A 20,138-nucleotide genomic window follows, 5' to 3' on the forward strand; every position below is an offset into this window, starting at 1 on the left:
AGTGATTCCCTTTTGCCTCCAGGGTCAAATACAAAATCCTCTATTTGATGTTCCAAGCCCTTCATAGCCTAGTCTTCTACTTTTCCAAGCTCCTAACACCTTAATTCCCACCATGTACTCTGGAATTCAGTGACACTGGCCTCTTTGCTGTTCCACACACAAGACATTCCATCTCCTGATTCTGAGCATTTTCCTTGGCTTCCTTCAAGTGACAGCTAAAAATCCTCCATTCTAGAAAAAGCCTTTATGGATCCTTCTTATACTAGTACCTTCTTTGTTGATTATCTCTGATTTATCTTTGCTTGTTGCATCGAGATGGTACATAATTATTTGCACAATGTCTCCCCATTAGACTGTGAACTCCTTGAGAGCAAGAACTATCTTTTGAATACCTAAAGGGCTATAAAACAATGCATATCCCCCTTTTGATCCCGTAATACACCCTACTGGGTGTGTATTGGGGAGAGATAAAAAAGGAGGGGTAGACCTACTTGTACAAAAATATTTATAGCTGCTCTTTTTGTGGTGGCAAAGAATTGGAAATTAAAGGGATGACTGCTGAACAAATATGAACAAATGTAAACAAATATAATGGTGATGGAATACAATTGTGCTATAAGGAATGATGAACAGGGTGATTTCAGAAAGAAATGGAAAGATCTTCATAAACAGATGAAGAGTGAAATGAATAGAATCAGGAAAACATTGTACACAGTTACAGTAATATTGTGGAATGATCAACTGTGAAAGGCTTAGCTATTATCAGCAATACAATGATCCAAGACAATTCTGAGGGACAAAGAATGCTATCCATCTCCAGAGAATGCAAATGATTTTTCAGTTGCTTATTTGGGTTTATGTTTTGGGATTTTGGTTTCATAGGATTACTCACTTACAAAAATGAACAATATGGAAATATATTTTGTGTAATAATACATATATAACTCAGATTGAAATGCCCACCAGCACTGAGAAGGGGAAGGGAATGGAGGAAGGTAGATAAGTTTAATCATATAACTTAGGAAAACTTTTACAGAAATTTGTTATTTAATCATATAACTTAGGAAAACTTTTACAGAAATTTGTTATTCCATGTGATTGGCAAAATAAACAAACAAACAAATAAATAAATGAAGAACTATCTTTTTTCTTTCCTTATTTCTCCAGAATTCAACACAGTACCTGGTACACAGTAGGTACTTAATAAATCCTTGCTGACTGACTGGGTAAGCAAGGGAACTAGATTACCTTAACATTCTCTTCCTGAAGTAAGTTATTCTGCTGCTTTAAATCAAAGCTTTTTGACCGTTCAAACTGAAGTTCTCTTTCAGCTGAGCTGCACAGAGTCTGAACTCTTTGTAAATTCTGTTGAAGTTTCTTCAGCTCTTCTTCTTGCTGTTGGTATCTTAGTCTTTTCTCTGTTGAATTCTGCACAAAGAAATAAAAATGGTTTTGGAGGAAATAAGAAATAAAAAGTAAATAACCAAGCACAGGTCAGAAATAATTAGGTTGGTTTTCAGTTTGCTAGGGAACGAGGCAAGTCACTTAACCTCAACTTCCTAGCCCTTACAGCTCTTGTCTTAGAACTAATAACAAGATAGAAGGTAAGGGTTTAATTGAGCAGCTCTGTTTGGCCTTTTCTTGATCAGATATCATCATACTACCCAGACCATGTAATAGTTGGGTCCTTTTTTTTATCACAGAATTATGGATCTAGAAGTAGAGGTACCACAGAAGCTTTCTAGTCCATGTCCAATATTTTACAGATGAAGAAAATGAGATGCAGTGATGCCCAGTTACTTGCCAAGATCACAGTAAGTTTCAGGTAGTGATCCTCCTCTTTCATTCAATAAACCTAAAAACCAAATTTTTTTCCCACCATCCTCAGTTCTTGTCAAGTGTTAGTATTCCTAAGGTTTTTTAAAGGAATATGCTACACTTATATTTATCCTCTGCCACCTGCCCTTTTCCTCCACCTTCTGCATATATACTTTTTTTTTTGCATATATACTTTTAAATCTAAATTCATTAGAGATTTCCCAACTTAGACAATTTCCATTAGACAGTTTCCACATTAGAACAGTTTCTCTTTGTGTCTTAGGAGTTTCCAACCTCTTCTGTGCTGATTTTTCTTTTCTTTTCTTTTTTTTAAACCCTTACCTTCCATCTTAGAATCACTACTGTGTATTGATTCTAAGGCAAAAGAATGACAAGGGCTAAGCAATGGGGATTAAGTGACTTGCCCAGGGTCACACAGCTAGGAAGTATCTGAGGCCAGATTTGAATCTAGGACCTCCCATCTCTATGTCTGGCTCTCAATCCACTGAGACCCTGGGTTGATCTTTCTTTTCAAAATTTAATTCACTGGATCCTCCCTATACTTCCTCTAAACCCTTTGAAATATGCTTTCCTATGGTTCCAGATATCCAGGTTTCCTCTCCTCTATCAAAAGTTATAGCATGGAGGTCCACTTTCTCTCCAATTTCTTCCTATTATTGAAAATTAGACCCAGCACAGAATATCAGTTTCATTAAAGTTGTGATTAATGACAGAATTATTCAGAAAATTTGTATTCAGATCCATAGAATGACTAAAGCAAAAAACAAATCAAATAGTTGTTATGCCCAGCATGAATGACTTGTAGATGGATGAAATTATTATCATTAAGGCAAATCAGGAAGTTATCAGCTATTCTGCTCTTAGCAGAGGGAGAGCTCCAACAGAAGTGTCAAGATACCTAAAGTCTTTCATCACTACCATGAATGACATTCCCCTGTACCAAGCTCATAATCTGTTTCTTCTTTCTGTCCAGGTGGTATAAAGTATGCTTTTATGACAAAAATCACTTCTGCTTTTCCCTCTATCATCTTTACCCAAATCCCCTCCCATCCTGCTTTCTGCTCTGATTCTTGAATTTCTTGACAAGAGCATACCTCCTAACATACAATCCCACTCTCTGTTTACCTATGCTGTTTCTTTTGAATAAGGTACACTTATCTAGAATATATTCTTGTATGGGCTTCATCCCACCAAATCTCAGTGATTCTTATGAAGTCAAAATGGCCTACTTTTGTTAGAACCTTTATTTCTTCTTGCTAATTACCAAAAGGAAATTAGATGCCATATTTCAGGAAGCTATCAAATAAATATTTATGAAATTGGTTAAAACCAGTAAAATTAAATATAAAGAATCCATGGGATATCTGCAAAGGAGAAGTCAAGAACTGACATATCTAGATAAATCATAGTTAAATGTCAAAGTGATAATGATAAGGAAAAATACTATGAGCTACCAGAAATAGTTGAAAAATCATGTATCAAGGAGTAATAATTAGGATCACAGTGGAGTTTTCAAGGAGAATGAGGGAATTTGAAGAAACTGAAATACAGAAGCAAAATTAAGAAACTTAGACCATGAATCCAGAATTACTTGGAAAAGTTCAGCAGGTTTTATAAAGAAAAAAGATGGGTATTTGAAAAGTAGACTTCAATCCACTTCAAGAAATCTTTAAGCAGCAAATAAGCCTCTCTACCATAGATATAATTTTAAACAATGAAGACAAAACATGAGAACTCTATTGCTTTGATTAATGACAGAATTATTGGGAAAATTTGTATTCTTTTCTGATCAAATGCCTAAAGGGAAAAAACGAACCTAATGGTTATTATACAAAACATGAATAACCTAAACTGCCCAATAAAACAACAGAGAGGCACAAAATGGGTTAAAAGGCAGAATAAAACAATATGTTGTTTACTGGGTATACATTTAACAAAGGAAGATCTGAATAGATTCAGAATGAAAGGCTGGAACAGCACTGATATATTTAGGTAAAGTTTAGTTAAAACTAAAAAGGAGGAACAATGATTTAATGGCATTATATTATATTAAAAGAGTTCGAATATGAATCTTAAATACACAAGCACCTAATAATTCTGTAGCAAAACTTCCTAGCCTTGCAAGAAGAAACACATTTTTTTAAGAATAAATCTATAAGGAATTAATTCATAGCTAGAAGACTATTAGTACATACTACCCAATGAAGCAATGGGCAAAGGACATAAACAAGTAATTTACAAAAGAATAAATATAATCTAGGATTAGCCAACAAAAAAGATGATCAAAATGTTAATATTAAGTGAAGTATGAACTGAGATCACCTTACAACTATTAGAATGGCAAATAGAAAAAAGAAAAAAAACCTATACAAGTCCAGTGTTGAATGGGCAAAGATTCTATTATATTCTTGGTATGACCATGAACTGGTATAAATTTTGAAGATCATATTTCTCTACTTAATTATTCTGCTCCTAGGATTTGATATGTAAAACACCATTAAGGAAACAAAATTATTGATAGCTGCTCTATTTTTAATTGTAAAAAATGAGAAACAATCTGTTTTTTCTAACAATTGGGAATTGGCTGAACAAATATGTAATAAGAATAGGCAGAACTTTTGATTTGCTACAGTACCCATGGAACTGGACATGCCTTCTGGCATTTTGATGAGGGACATGCACCTTGCTGGAATGGCACAGCGAATTCCTGATTACTTCTCAATGACTGGAGCAGGGAACACTGAAGATGGTGACTAAATGTTAGGGAGATGGACCCTTGTGGAAGAACCCCTCCCAAAACTCATCCCCAAAAGCACATGGAAGCTTGAGATGAACCTCAAGTCCCAGGTTGTCTTCTTCTGCCTATTTTCTCTCCTGAGCACCAGAGTTCTAGATTTGTGTTTTAACAGTCCAAAGAGAAAAGGATTTCTGCAAGTGCATCCCTTTTGGAAAAGATGACTATTGTCAGGATTAATTAATTTGAAGGATTAGAGGAAGCCATGTCCTAACTAGACAGAAGATTTGGACCTTGTGAGTTGGTCATATAGCACAGGCTTCATGGGTATTATCTGTTTAGTAGCGAGTCCCACTAAATGCCTTTACTTTTTGGGAAGTATAATTCATGTAACACTATTTGAAACATTTTGTGTTTTTTGTATTTATACATTTGAATTCTCTTACATCTTAAGCATTTTCTTTAGTGGAGAAAATAATTATCTTATATTTGATACTCATAATGTACACTGAATAACTTCTTTATGAGAGATCTCATGATTCACATTTTTGGAAGCATCTATACATGATTATACCTAAAGTATCTCAGGGAAGGGATAGAACCAGCGAGAGGGGAAAACTTAATTACCCCTCTTGGGGGTTAGGCCCCATTCAGGATGACCCTATGAACTCAGAGACCTTTCTCTAGTTGTACTCCATTGAGCTGTGAGGTACAAATGTAACATGGGGCTGCAAAAATGATAAATGTAAAGCAAACAAGAATTACATTAAAACTTAGATGAGCTGATGCAGAATAAGGTCAGCAAAAAAGAGATATATACACACACCAACTATACTAAAAAAACAGCCCATAGACACAGCCTGGTGTAGAGGATAGGAAATTGGACTTGAAGTTGTCAAGATCTTTTGACTTGTTAAGTCCTGTCTTAATCACTTACTAGCTGTGTGATCCTGGGCAAGTTGCTTCACCTCATTTGTCTCAGTTTTCTCATCTTCAAAATGGAGGCATCGATGGGGGTAGGATTCAACAATCTCTAAATTCACTTCTAGCTCTAAATCTATGATCCTATGAAAGATGGTAAAACTTCAGGAAGACCAGAATAAAAATGTATTCTTTTTTTTTTTGTTCATTTGGTTAAGATCATCTTGCTCTTTGATTATATTTGTTGGCTGTTATTAAATTCGTAATAAAAAAGACCATTCTGGGCCCAGTTGACTGTCCATTTGTAGTGGTTGTCCAACATACATACAATGATAGAATAGCTCCATGAGCTATTCATAAAACTGATTATCAGAATCTAGACAATAAACATTCTTTAACCACATTATTTTTTTCTATGAAAAAGGTCAAACTCTTTTGAAATGCTGTGGATTTCCTTTAGAATGCTCTGCAGTGTTACAGGACTTGAATCCAGTTAGCATAATGCCATCTGCAAACATGAGTATCTGAAGGACCTCCCCATCTACAGAAAACTCTTGTTCTGGGAGACAAGGTATTTACTCCATAAAAATTGATGCTCACCATAATGACTTCAAATTAAATGATGTTCAATTATTTCTATTAGAGAAAACATATGCAATACATTTCAGAAAGATGTTTATTCAATTAGGTCAATATAAAACAAGTCTCAGGCTTTATGGCTAAGCTCCCTTATTTTGCAGAAATACAGTGTGGCATACTCATAAGAGCAATAGACTTGGAATCCGAAGAATCCTGTGTTCAAATCCCAGTGCTGAAAGCGATTAGTTAGACTATGCTGGGCAAGTCATTTCATTTCTCTGAGCCTCAGCTCCCTCATCTGAAAGATAAGAATAATAACACATACACTACCTATCTCAAAGATGTATCACAAGGAAAACATCTTATAAATCTTAAAGTATTATATGAACATGAGTGAATAACAATTCATTTATCCAGAATGACTTATTCCTCCAATATTGTGGAGAGTCAAGGTTATATTTTAACATGCCTAGATATTCCTTTGAATTTATCCAAAAAGTGTTTTATAATTAGAAAAAATTATTACAACCAAGTTTACTCACATAATTTTCTCCTTTCCCCAAAGACATTCCTCCTATAGCTATGACTGTAAAAATGGAAGAGGATATTATGAAGTGATATTGTTCAGTGAAAAACCCTGATGACTGTAGCAGTTGAGCATATAATTTTTCCTCTGATGCTTTCTAGTTATTAATAACAGAATTTCCTTTCATAGTGGAAGATCCAGAGGCTTGATAACACTAGAGGATAAACAATGGTTATGTCAAAGCCTTTCTTTTAATTTCTCTTATAGCCCCCAAGTAATTTTACTATAACCCCAATAAACCAAAAACATTTTTATTTGGGAAAATCTCACTACCACCCAATGAACCTTCCCTTGTTTAAAAAAAATAGGCTATACAAAATGTAATGTGAGCGAAGTTTGTATTTCCCAATATAAATTAGACATAACTTTTTGAAAACCAGGTAATGCTCTAATACTGTTGGTGAGGACGTGAACTAGTCCACCCATTCTAGAAAACAATTTGGAATCACACAAGAAAAGCCACTAGATTGTTTGAACCCTTTTGCCCAGAGATGCCATTGTTGGGTATATTCCTCAAGGAGATGAGAAAGCAGAAATAAAGGGCCCACACAGATCAAAATATTCCTAATAAGGCCTTTTTTGGTGGCAAAACAAAGTGAATACTAGAAAAGACTGGGAAATGGCTGAACAAACTGTGAAATATGAATGCACTGGAACACTACTACAAATGACACACATAAAGAATTCAAAGAAATATGGGAAATTAACTGATGCAGAATGAAGTAAGAAAAATCAGAAAAGCATGAAAACAGTAATTCTCCCAGCCTCAAGTATCTCTCTACTCCAAACCTCTTCTACATAGCCACCCAAATGGTTTTCCTAAAGTGCAATTGTGACTGTGTAGCCCCTCTACTCAATAATGTTCTGTGATTATTATCTCTAGGATCAAATGTAAACATTTTGTCTGGCATTTAAAGCTTTTCACAACCTGTTCCTGTCTAGCTTTTCTAGTCTTCTTATACATTATTTCCTTCCATGGAGTCTACAGAATGATCCCACTGGCCTGTTTGCTATTCTTCACACAGTGCTCCAAATCTCTGCACTTTATGTTTTTCACAGTGGCTGTCTCATCTCTGGTTTCCCTAAAAACTCAGCCCAGGTGTCACCATCTACAGGAAATCTTTTCTGATTCCCCAGCTGTTAGTTCTTCTCTCCCCAAAATGCCTTATAGTAGTTTTGTATATATTTTATGTACATGTTGTCTCTTCCGTCAGAGTATGAGCTCCTTGGGCTGCTTCACTATTGCCTTCTTATCCTCAGTGCTTCATACTGTGCCCAGTACACAGTGGGAATCTAATAAATGTGTGCTGATTAATTACAAAAGAAGGCTCACTGAGTCTGGGGCTTGAGGGGGAGGGTGGGATGCACCTAAAAAAGATCATGATATAAAAAGAGAACATATCAATTAAGTACCTGCATTCTTAAACAAAACAGATAAAAATACTTTTGTATTTTTCTGAGGATGGGAAAAGTGTTTCAAATGGTACAAAAGTATAAATTAAAATTGAGTAACAATAATAAATTATCTAAGATAATTCAATAACAGCAATGCCAATATGTCATACTGATATGTCATTGGAGTTTAGGATGGATTATATTCTTGACAGAATTCTGTTTTGTTTTTAATGTGGCTATGAAGAACCTTAGAACCACAGACTCATGGAGGGAAAAAAAAAGCTATGTACCTAAATCCTCCTCTTATCATTTGTATCACTGACTGGGAATCAGTTGTGTATTGCCATCACAGAATCAGAGAAGAGGCTGCGGTCAGCTAGAAGAGGTATGGATGCAGCTGTGATCATCTGACCAACAAGACATCTTCCATGCATCCTGGGCAGTGGCTGCCTCAAGTGAGGGGCTCTTCACCTATACATTGACTTGAGCTGAATCTTCATCAACATAAACATGAATTGCCTCCTCCATGTTTATCATCTTCTCCAGGTACATCATCTTTCATCTCTGTATCCCAGCTGAATTCATCTTCTATTTGAGGATTTAAGATACTGGAAAGCTGAGCTGCAAGAGGATGTATTGAAATGCAGAGCTAGAAAAGAAAGCAGCATCAAATTGGAAGGAACTTCAGAGACCAAATAATTCAACCTCCTCTTTTTACAAATGAGCAAACTGAGTCTAGGAAGGGTCAGTGATTTTCCCAAGGTCACACAGGGAATAGATAGCAGAGGCAGCATTTATGCCAGAAGGTTCTCAAAGGTCTAGATTTATGAGACTTTGATCATTTGTAACTACATAACAAACAGAAGTGTGTTAACAGCCCAGTTTCACCCTACTTTCCAATTAATGAAATATGTGGCAGGTATTATATTGATAAGGCACTAGCAGGAGCTATTACGTGTATCTCTTCTTTCCAAGCAGCCAAGGGGTGGATGATCAACTCATGAACAAGTCCAAGAGTACATTGTACATGATAAAGTTGAAAGAAGACTAGATCTAGAGACTGGTCCTCCACCAGGGACAGAATCCTGACCATCAGGACCAACCTATGCCTCAATTCCTTCATGTATAAAATGAGTCAGGTTGGACTAGATTATGCCTGATGTCTTTTCTAGATCTGTGATTCTTGGAGGTAAGCTGCTCATTTCTAATAGAGTCTAATAGAATCCATTTTATTCTTGGTCCTTGTATCCCCAAGCATTGGGCATGGTGCCTATCACACAGTAGATACTTATAAATACTTGATGGCTGACTAATTTCATACAAGAATGCCCAACTACTGGTTAATTTTGCAGAAGCTAGTAGGACCCAGCAGCAACAGGCAGTCAGTATGTTCAGTGGGGAAGTGTGAGATGACAGGAAGTGTAAGGGAAGACTGCATCCTTCCGAAGATACCTTCACAGATAACTGTGAACTATAGCTGCTTTTTGCATGTTTGGGAATGCGGAGTGGGAGGTGGGATGTTTTAGCAATTATTACCAGGAGTCTTTTAGTTAGTGATGATTTGTTCCAGGACAGCTAGTAGGCAACTAATAAAAAAAAAAAGAGAGAAATGTGCCATAAAAGAGTTGATTAGGAGTCACAGTGAGTACAGAGAACAAGGACAACAAAAAGGTGGTCTTCTCTAGGGATGAAAGGGGCCCACAAAACATGAAGGATGTATTGTAAGACAGGGGAGGGCTGGGACAGTTCAGCTGCCCCTTCTGTTTCAAATGGCATTTGTGTCTCTCTCATGAGAAAATCACAGTGGCCATACTAAGTGTGAATGGGCCATGAAAGAACAAGAAGTATATCCCTCTCCTCAGTTAAATGGGATATTAGAGTATTCAGTGAAGACTGGGAGATGTTCCAAGAATAGAAAAAGGAAAAAAAACTATGAAGACGAATAAGGAAATTCATACCAGTGTCAAGAGATTAGAATAGGAAAAGTGGAGGAGATGTGGTGAGTCACCGAATTAATACTGAAGTAAGAGTCTTCATGTGGTTGGAAAATCTATCCCTTCTGAGCAAATCCAGACTTACTGGCAATAACTCATGTCTGGCTCTTCTGGCTCACACTTCCACCATCCTAATTCAGGTCCTCATTGTCTCTCACCTGGACTACTGTAATAGCCTAACTGGTTTCTCTTTTCTCCAGACTCTTCCCTCTCCAATCCCTCCTTTATGCAGTTCTCACAATATTCTTCCTAATTCACAGGTTTAAATTACTTCTTTACTCAAAGACCGTCAGTGGCTCATCATTGCCTAAAGGATAGAAAGCACACTCCTTATTCTAGCATTTGAAGTCTGCCACAATGCAGCCCCAGCTTCCTAATCTGGTCTAGTCTCAAGCTATCCCCTTGCACACACTCTGCACTTCAGTCCAGCCAGGCACCAGCTCTCCTTCACATCAAATCTCCTCTACTCTACACATTCACTTGTTAACCATTCATTAAGTATCTACCTAGTGGAAAAACCCAGTTCTAGGCCCTTGAGGACATACAAAGAATAGTATGGGGGCAGCTGGGTAGCTCAGTGGATTGAGAGTCAGGCCTAGAGATGGGAGGTCCTAGGTTCAAATCTGGCCTCAGGCACGTCCCAGTTGTATGACCCTGGACAAGTCACTTGACCCCCCATTGCCCACCCTTACCACTCTTCCACCTAGGAGCCAATACACAGAAGTTAAGGGTTAAAAAAAAAAGAATAGTATGATGTGTTCTCTTCTCTCATGGAGCTTATAATCTAGAAGGAAGGATGGAAAGCCTATACCACAAATATTAAACAATATACAACAATGATAATTTATCTATTTCTCAGAATAAAAAGCATAAGAATAGTGTGCTTCCTCTGATGTAGCTAGACTAACATTATTAGAACCAATAAATTTTAACTAATAGCTACATAAAGATTATAGAGTCTTCCAATTAAGCCACCATTTATGAAAGGCCTACTATATATACGAGACTTTTAGAGTTCTAAAACACTCAAGTCTGAGAATATATTTAAATGATACAAACCCCTCCCCTCAGCATTCAAACATATATACATATTCAAAGCATACAAACCCCTGGTTCCGGGAACCATGGGGTTCAAATTAATCCCTTTAGCCTTTCAAATACTTTAAGACAGTCATCATGCACCCCCAGTTCCTTCAACCAATCTTTGTCTTTGATGGATTCGAGGTCCCTCACTATCTTGAACACTAACTTATCAATGTCTTTCTTAAATTGTGGTGCCCAGAACTAAACACATTTCTGTGAATCAGAGGTCAGCAATATAAAGGTATTGTGAGCTAAGAATCGTTTTGAAACTTCATTGTAGTTGATCAGTTGTTTCGGTTATATCCAATTCTTTGCGATCCCATTTGGGAATTTTCTTGGCAAATATTACAGATGAGAAACTGAGGCAAACAGAGGTTAAATGACTTGTCCATGATCACACAGCTGGTAAGTGTCTGAGGCTAGATTTGAACTCAAATGTTCCTGACTCCAGGCCCTACGCTCTATCCACTATGCTACCTATCTGCCCTTTTACATTTTAAAATACAACAAAACTTTATTTAAAAATGTGAAAAACATTCTTGGCTTAAGGGCCATATAAAAACAGGCTGTATTGTGTCAACCCCTGTTATAGATATCTGACAAGAGAAGAATTTGGTGGGAATATCACCCAATTCCTGGAAGTTATGTCCTTCTTCTTTTAAACCTTTACCTTCTGTCTTGGAATCAAGACAGAAGAGTGCTAAGGACTAGGCAATGAAGGTTAAGTGACTTGCCCCGGGTCACACAGATAGGAAGTATCTGAGTCCATATTTAAACCCAGGACTTCTTATCTCTAGGTCTGGCTCTCAATCCACTGAGCCACCCAACTGCTCCTATGTCTTTCTTAATAGAATTCAAGATTGCCTTAACTTTTTTGGCTGCTACACAACAATTGCTTTTCCCAGAGCTTGCAGTATATCTTTTCTCATAATAACTGCTATCTATCCAAACCTCTGCCATTTTATACCTGTAAAGTTGATCATTCTGTAACCAAGTATACAAGATTTTACATTTATTTCTATAGGATTTCATCTTTTTAGATTCAGTACAATGCTCCAGCTTGGCAAGATCCCTTTGGATCCTGATTCTATGATCTATTAGGTCAGCTTTAGGTCACTTGCAAGTTTAATAAGCATACCATTTATATCTTTATTCAATTTATTGGTAAAAATGTGGAAAAAAAAAGATGGTAACCATAGATACCTTGGGTCTACCACACTGGATGCTGACTCAGAACCATTGAGAACTCCCTTTGGACCTGTCATTCTCTAAATTCTGAATCCATTGAATCACCTAAGGCTGATTTTTCCATCTCCCCCAACAATAGTTTGCAGTACTCCATCAAATACTTTTATAAATCCTATGTAAAGTTCATGTCTAGCATTTCCCCTTGTCTGCTGTATACAAGTTAAGTATAATATAAGAGAGGGGGTGATGGACAAAGGAGGGATTCTGATGAAGTACTCTAGGAATATTAGAGAAGCTAGAGAACATTTTCAGCTGAGGAAATCTGGGAAGGCTCCATAAAGAAAGTGATGCCTTTCAGGAAGATAAGTAGAACAATAGGCAAAGATGAAGAAGGTAGAAATTTCAGGCAGGAGAGACCATCTGTACAAATGAAGAAAAGCAGGAGATAGCATGCTGAATTTTAAGCTGGTTGGAAGACAGAATGTATTATGAGGAGTAATATGAAAAGAAGACTGAAAAAGGTAAGTTGGGAGTTGGCTCATGAAGGGGGGGGTTTAAATGTGTCTAAAGAATTTTTATTTCATTCTATAAACTAAAGAGGAGAAGCATACATGTTGAAAACGGGAGGTATCACATATAGGGTGACCAACGAGAAGGCTTTCACTGTTGTCTGCCCAAAATATAAGGTAGACCTAAGGTGTTAGCACTATGAATGTGTAATTGGAAATTTTGGGGTCTTTGAACTACATTTCCCATGAGTCCACTGGCTTCCTGTCATTACGCAATGACAGAGACAGAGGGATAAAACTAAGGAGCTAATGTTCTTCTTTCTCTTTGCTCTCTATCCACCATGGTAGTGGCAGGAAACAGCAGGCTGTTTAAACAGCCTAAGAGAGCAAGGCATGTGGCTTTATTTTCTAGAGACTACTAATAAACCTTATAAAACCCATAATATTTTAAAGTTATCATTTATATTTTAATTTTATTTTTTACATGAGTCAAGAGAAAGGGAAAGATCCAAGTGACTGATGAAAATGAAAAAAATAATACATTTGGAAATATTAAATAAAATTTACTTCTGAAAAACCCAAATCAAGATAAGCTAAACCACTTATAACTGAGAATAGACATATATGCAAACCAATACAGAGAATTATTCAACAAAAGGGCGAGGATTTCAGTTATAAAAAAAAAAGACTAGAAGGACTGAAAATGGAAACTGCACATCATAAACAAAACAACTATAATATTCCTGTTTTCCTGCAGTCACTCCATCAATTGATTGTCTTGCCAGTCCAATGGATGTTAGGTAAATAAGTTAGAAATCTTAATATGAGAAGATAAAAATGACCACAGAGATCATTACTGAAACTTGGTAGAAGTTGATTCAAGAATACACAGAGAAATGAAAGTGTACAACTTGTTTATAAGAAATGGATGACAGAAGGGATGGTACCACTGTGCATCAAAAAAATATTCACCTGTGTGGCATTTGGTTGAGGATGAAAGCAAAGGGATAAAGAATACTACTATATTGTAGTGGGAATATTATAGGTCAAAAAGTCAGGAAAGCGCCTGACAAATTCTAATGGGAATACAAAATTGTATTCAAAGTATTGCAGACCTGTAGTGGGTGGCCTCAACTATGTTACAGACACATGCTGTGTATGTGTATGCTTTAAAAAAGTATGTTTTGAGTTCTGGACTTGTCTTGAGGAACTCTTCATCTGTATCTGATTCTGATCAATAAAAATCATCTAATCTTAAGAATTAGAAGGGATCTCAGTGATGATCTAGTGAATGAACTGAGGGTCATTTAGCCCAGAGAAGACAAGACTTCAGGAGTACATGATGGCCTTCTTCAGAGATCTGAAGGCCTGGCAGAGTGAGAAAAGTGAGATTGCACATGCTTGGTCTTGATCCAGAGGGTAGAACTAGAGAAAAGGCAGATTTTCACTTTCTAGGATTCACAGATCCTCCTCCTAGGTGGTACAGATCATAACCCATCTTCACCATTTCATCTTGTTCTGTTCTTATCCATGTTGTCTCCTAGCTTCTCCCTAGAGAATCTACCCTGCCTCTAGGTATTTTAACATTGCATTTCAGCTCTTATCCCCTGATTTTGACATATGCCTGGCCCAACTCCTTTTCTGATCATACATTTCCTACCTGGTATCTTTTCATTCATTTCTTTTACACAATTACTATCATAAGCTGCAGCATATTCATGCTCATCTCTCTCTCCATTGCTCTACTCAAAAATCTTCAGTGGTTCCCTATTGCCTCTAAAATAAATTTTAAAAGCCTTAGCCTGGCATTCAATATTCTTTGCAATCTGGCTCACACCTACCTGTCTAATCCTCATATTTTCATCCAGGCCAACTCCAAATACACATATAAATCATTTTCATAGAAATTGTATGAAGATGGGAATGAATATAAAGGAGTGAGCATTACTGAGGCTTATTGAGAAAGAGTCCTGGTCCTATTATTAAGATACATCTGGCTGCAAATCCTGTCTCTATTTAATTCAACAACCATTTTGGAGTATATACTATGTGCCAGCCATTGTGTCAGATGCTAGAGATACAAAGTTTCTGACTCTACCTATGTGGAAGTCTCTTATCAAATGAGATTGCATATATAAAGTGTATAGCCCTTACGTATCATATATGTAAACACATGTAATAATATACACACACATATATACAAAAATATGAAACATAGTAGGAGCTTAATAAATTCTTATTTCTTTCCTCTCTTAACCTCTCAGAGCCTCAGTTTGTTCATATGTAATATGGGAATAATAAAACCAATAGTACTTACTTCACAGGGTTATTGTGAGGCTTAACAAAGGTAATATGCATGTTGTCAGTGATTATCATCATTTGTAATTATACTTTCCATGTGTTTTTTCACTACATGTTTGGCATCTTTCTCTTTTTCGGATACACTGGAAATCAATCCCTTTACTTTTGACAGAGTGTCTCCATCTACTCCATATTTTTTATGAGAGTTCCTGTGTGGTCCAGCTGTTCTTCCCATATCCAACTTCTCTAGAGCTGTTTTGATTCCCCATATTACTAATGGCATGAAGTGTTGGGGTACAAATGTGGTTACCATCAATCATTAAACTAATTTGTTGTAGAAATTCTGACAAAATCAGTTCCATTTGTGATCCTTTTATTGGTCTCTCAGTTTCATCTATAAATGCTGTAGGGATGATTTAGCTTAGTTAGGATCACATGTTAAGCTTTCTGCAGACATTTTTCTTCCTTTTCTGCTCAACAGCAGGAAACATTTCCAAATGATGAAAATTCTCAGGGCAACTCAGAAATGGAAAGGGCTGTGCAGAAAGGTAATATTGATGATAACTGGCATTTACAGAGCATATAAAAGGTTTATAAAGCTCTTTCCTCACAACATCCCTGTGAGGTAGGTTGTCCAGGTATTTATTATCAGCTTTTTACCAATGAGAATAGACGCGGGAAAGTAACTTGTCCAAGGTCATACAGCTAATTAGCACCAGAACCAGGATTGAAGCCCGGGTCTTTTGACTCCACATTCAGTACTCTTTCCAATTTCACTATGGTAACAAGCTTCCTAGTCACTGGATATCTTCAAGTAAAACAGCCAAACTAGCACTTGCCAGAGCTGTTGTGGACAAGAAACATGTTTCTTCACAGAGTAAGACCAGATGAGTTGTGAGGTCCTTTGCAATTCTAAGATTCTATTGCTCTCTAAAGAAAATATTTGGAATCAATTTGCTACATAAAAATCCTCTACCAGATCTTCAGAGGGTAATTTCATAGCAAATAATTAGAAATATATACCAATATCATCATCCTCAACAAACATTTATTATCTATTTTGTGCAAAGCATTGAACTCCATAAATAAATGGGATACAATGAGGCATAAAACATGCTTCTGGACCTCAAGAACTCCACTTATAACCTAATTTGGGAGACAGAATATCACCATATAAATACAAATAAATAAATGAAATTATAGGAAATGCCATGCAAATTATGGAAACAATATCTTAGTAGGACAAATTTAATGTGTCCAGAAAATCTAATTAAGGAAAAGTATAAATGAAGCAATTTTTCTATAATTTTTCTTCCCCATTCCTTGTCATTGCCACTCCAAATGTCTTGATTCATGCCATATACACAGGTATTACTCAATAAAGATTTGGTGGTGGTGTTTATATCAAAAAAACCTTATATCTGAGCAGTGATATTTATTTACAGAGTCATGTTTTTCTCACTGTGCAACATACCTGTTTGCTACTGTCATCTGAACTATCTCCAGAACTGGGAGAATGGAGAAATTGTTTACTCAGCTGGTTCAACTCTTCTCTAAGCTTTGACTCCTCAGACTTGCTATTAAATTGCTGCCTCTCAGCATTTACATCTTGTTCCTGTTGAGGATGTTCTTCCCTTTCCATCTCTTTTGGATAAGTGCCCCCCTTCATTGGTTCCTTTAGCATGTCCATCTGTCTGCTACTTTCTGCTAATTCAGGACTTGATACAAATGTAACAAAAACCATTCAAAATGTTTATTATTGTAGCAGAAGATAAATTTAAAAAATTTAAGTAAAGACGGAGGTAAGATTTACTAACTAGATGTATAACAAAGCAGATACCCTGTTTCTATGAGTGTGATTCTCTCATGCCAACTATGTAAATGGTAACAATGCACTGTGGGAGATGATGAATAGAGTCCCTCTGCCCCCTTCACTCCCAACTAACCAATTAGAGAATGCCAATTTTGAGGGCATATAAATGCATTTGAACGATCAATTGTTTAAAAAGTTAAATTCAGCAAAATAATACTTTGTTTTGGTCTGTGACACCAAATAATCCACTTGACTGTATTTTCCATTTTTCAAATGAGCATTGTGTACCATTGAGCATTTTGCAGACTGAGGTGGGAGGCATTCCGAAAGAAATGACCTTAGGAGGGTTGTTGGAGACTGCATCTATTTCATCTCCACCCTATTCACACCATTCCCAAGAATATCTAGGGCTCACTGTATATTGAAATAGGAAACAGGACTATTGTAGCTACATACAGAGCTATTCTATTTCTGGGTGAGGTATCTGATATTCTTCCCAAAGCATTAACCCATAGGACCTTTATCCTCAACATCACAGAGTCATAGGTATCTATTATATATAGAACTATAATTTATTGTAAGAGACTGGATTCCAGCCCTCTAAAAAGTTCATAATCAAGGCCATGCATGCTGTTGTGAATATGCACATAATACATACCTAAATATGCACATATAAGGATTTACATAATTTACTGGTTAAAGGGATGAAGGGTTACAGACAATGTACCATTTGGATTAAAATGAAGGATATTTGCTATAATTTCTAGTCTTCACTGGTCAAAGAAAGACAAAACAGCTAATTTTCCTTAGAAAGATTTTATGAAAGAAGTGTTTTTTCTTCTGACCTCTCATAGCCCTTCATTCATGTTATACCCTGACTACATCTTAACTTTAAGTTGAGCTGTCATATAATACTCCATCTTGTATATATGTCATAATCCATTGAGTACAGGGACTATTTATCTTTCTACCTCTCAGCACTTACAATTATGTTTGGTGAGTGAAATTAATAGATTTCAGTTAATTAATTTTAGAATTGTTGATATGGTATAAGCTTTGCAGTAAGGGGTGGTCTAAGCATATGATAGTCTTTCATTTAAGGATTGGCTGTCAAAAGAGAGACGAAGTAACAGAGGTTTTTGGGTACGTGTTCCTTTGATAAGTGGTTAGCATAGAAAGGGGAATGAGAAGAAACAGAGGTAATGAAGTTGTTTAGGGTCCCCTGATTCTAAGTACAGGACAAGAATTTCAAACTTTATAAGCCTTCCTAAGTAGCTCCAATAGGCATATTCACACAAGTGGGAGAAAAAACTCTATAGGACAATATATGTTTCTCTAAATACGCACTTGCATAAAATCTTACTAGAGCTACCCACCCATATGGAGATAATTAGAACTAGAATCATTAGTGAAGCAGCCATGAGATGCTAGTATCATTTCTGTTTTCATATTAAATTCTCTCTCTTTCTCCTCTGTTCAAATTCACTCAATAACTCCCTTACCCCTTCAAAATTCTAGCCCAATTTAGGATAACTAAGACCTTGGAGAATAGAAAATAAGAGCTACTCATATTGTGAGCTTATCTTTTTAGAAGAGAAAAGGAAGCCACTTTAATAAAATTGTGGATTGGATACTTAGGAAGGTCCCTTTGAAATCACAAATCAATGGCTGCTTTACTTTGGTCTATAGGCCCATTTTGCCAAGTACAAGGTTTGGCATACATTAAGAATTTAATAAATACTTGTTGAGAGACAGGTAGGCAGATAGGAAGGCAGAAAGGGCCTTAAAAAGTCCACCTCATATCAGTGCCAGACTTGTAGTCCATATATCTTAATGTGGTTGACAAGCAACATTCTGTTAAGGCTCTGGGCAAAAGTTTGGCTATAAGGCCCACAACCACAGCAGACAAATTAGACTGTAATGATTCTGAAGACTCAAGAGATGTTGTTGTATACTGTCAGACTCAGAATTAATGGACTGAAGAGGATGAAGCTCCTGGCCTAGTGGAGCCAGAATTCTGCTCTGGGACCTCTTTAGAAAGACCAGAGTTACTCAAAAAACTGAGCCCTTGATTAAAAGGTGGTTAATTGGCTGCAAGCATCTGTTATTACAACTTGCCTCTGAAGGAGAAAATATAGCTGTTACTGTAGATTTCAACCTAGCCCCATATCACACACTCCAGGATAGTTCCAATTCCAATTAATTAATTCTATTCAGCTAACCCCCTAGGATAAGTTCTCATGTATGCCCTCCAAAGTAACTGCCCCCTTTTCTTCCACCTTCATCCCATGCCAGCTCTTTGATTCACCCCTTGCCCTATATTGTACTGGATTAGGATTTCTGTGTATCAACCTTATAGCCTGACAAGAGTGCTTGCCATCCTTGCTTTAACTGGCCAATGTCAACATTTGTAGGATGCACCTAACTACCTATTTAGAGAACCAACTAAACCAAGCTTATCTCTTTATGGGGGGGTGGGGGTGGGGAATTGGCCAAGTTCCTCTTCTCAGATGAATCTTTTCTTCCATATTCAGACTTGCTAATTATCTCATCATCTCAAAGCCTGTCACTTCTATTCAAGATAGCTCCTCTAGCAAATTAGAGCCACTTGCTACTGAGATGCCTCTGAATCATTCAACTCCTTATCTTTTCTGAGTACCTAGGGATAGTAATCTTACCAAAACATTTTGAATATATACAGCAGTATGAAAAAGCAGAGATAGCAACAACTCTGAAGTAGAATCCCTGAAGGGCAATGAGTGAATTACACTGCAATCAATTAACAGTATGCTTAGCTCAAAGAAAGAGAAGACTTAAAGGAAATGTAATAGTTGTCCTCAAGGCTGGCACATGGTATAGGAATAAAGACTTGTTTTACTTTACCCAATATAGGAAAAACTAGAAGTAATGGGTAGAAATTGCAAAGAGGCAAATTTAGGCTTTATGGCAGGACTACCTTCTTATTGCTCTATTAAAAAGTGGAATGGGTTGTCTTAGGAGGCACTGAGATCTTTTTCACTGAAGATTTTTGAGCAAAGGCTGGATGGCTATTTGTCAAGATGTTGCAAAAGAAGGTTTTTTTTTTTCAGATTCAGAACTATCAATAGATTTATCCTTGAAGGTTTATAAGGATTCTATGAGTCTGTGAATAAATATTTATAGAGCATCTCCTTTAGAAAAGGCACTTTCTGAGATC

At 36.6% G+C, this 20,138-nt stretch overlaps 1 protein-coding gene across 1 annotated transcript in view; it reads right to left on the minus strand.

Moving 5' to 3' along the window:
* The window catches only part of CCDC30 (coiled-coil domain containing 30), a 155,231-nt gene that overhangs the window by 77,167 nt on the left and 57,926 nt on the right, over window positions 1–20,138 (minus strand). The window contains exon 12 of the mRNA XM_044668758.1: window positions 1,249–1,428. Coding sequence (XP_044524693.1) covers window positions 1,249–1,428 — 180 coding nt within the window. The remainder of the gene's footprint in view (window positions 1–1,248; window positions 1,429–20,138) is intronic.

Source organism: Gracilinanus agilis, chromosome 3 (assembly GCF_016433145.1).
Source record: "Gracilinanus agilis isolate LMUSP501 chromosome 3, AgileGrace, whole genome shotgun sequence".
Taxonomy (NCBI): Eukaryota; Metazoa; Chordata; class Mammalia; order Didelphimorphia; family Didelphidae; genus Gracilinanus; species Gracilinanus agilis.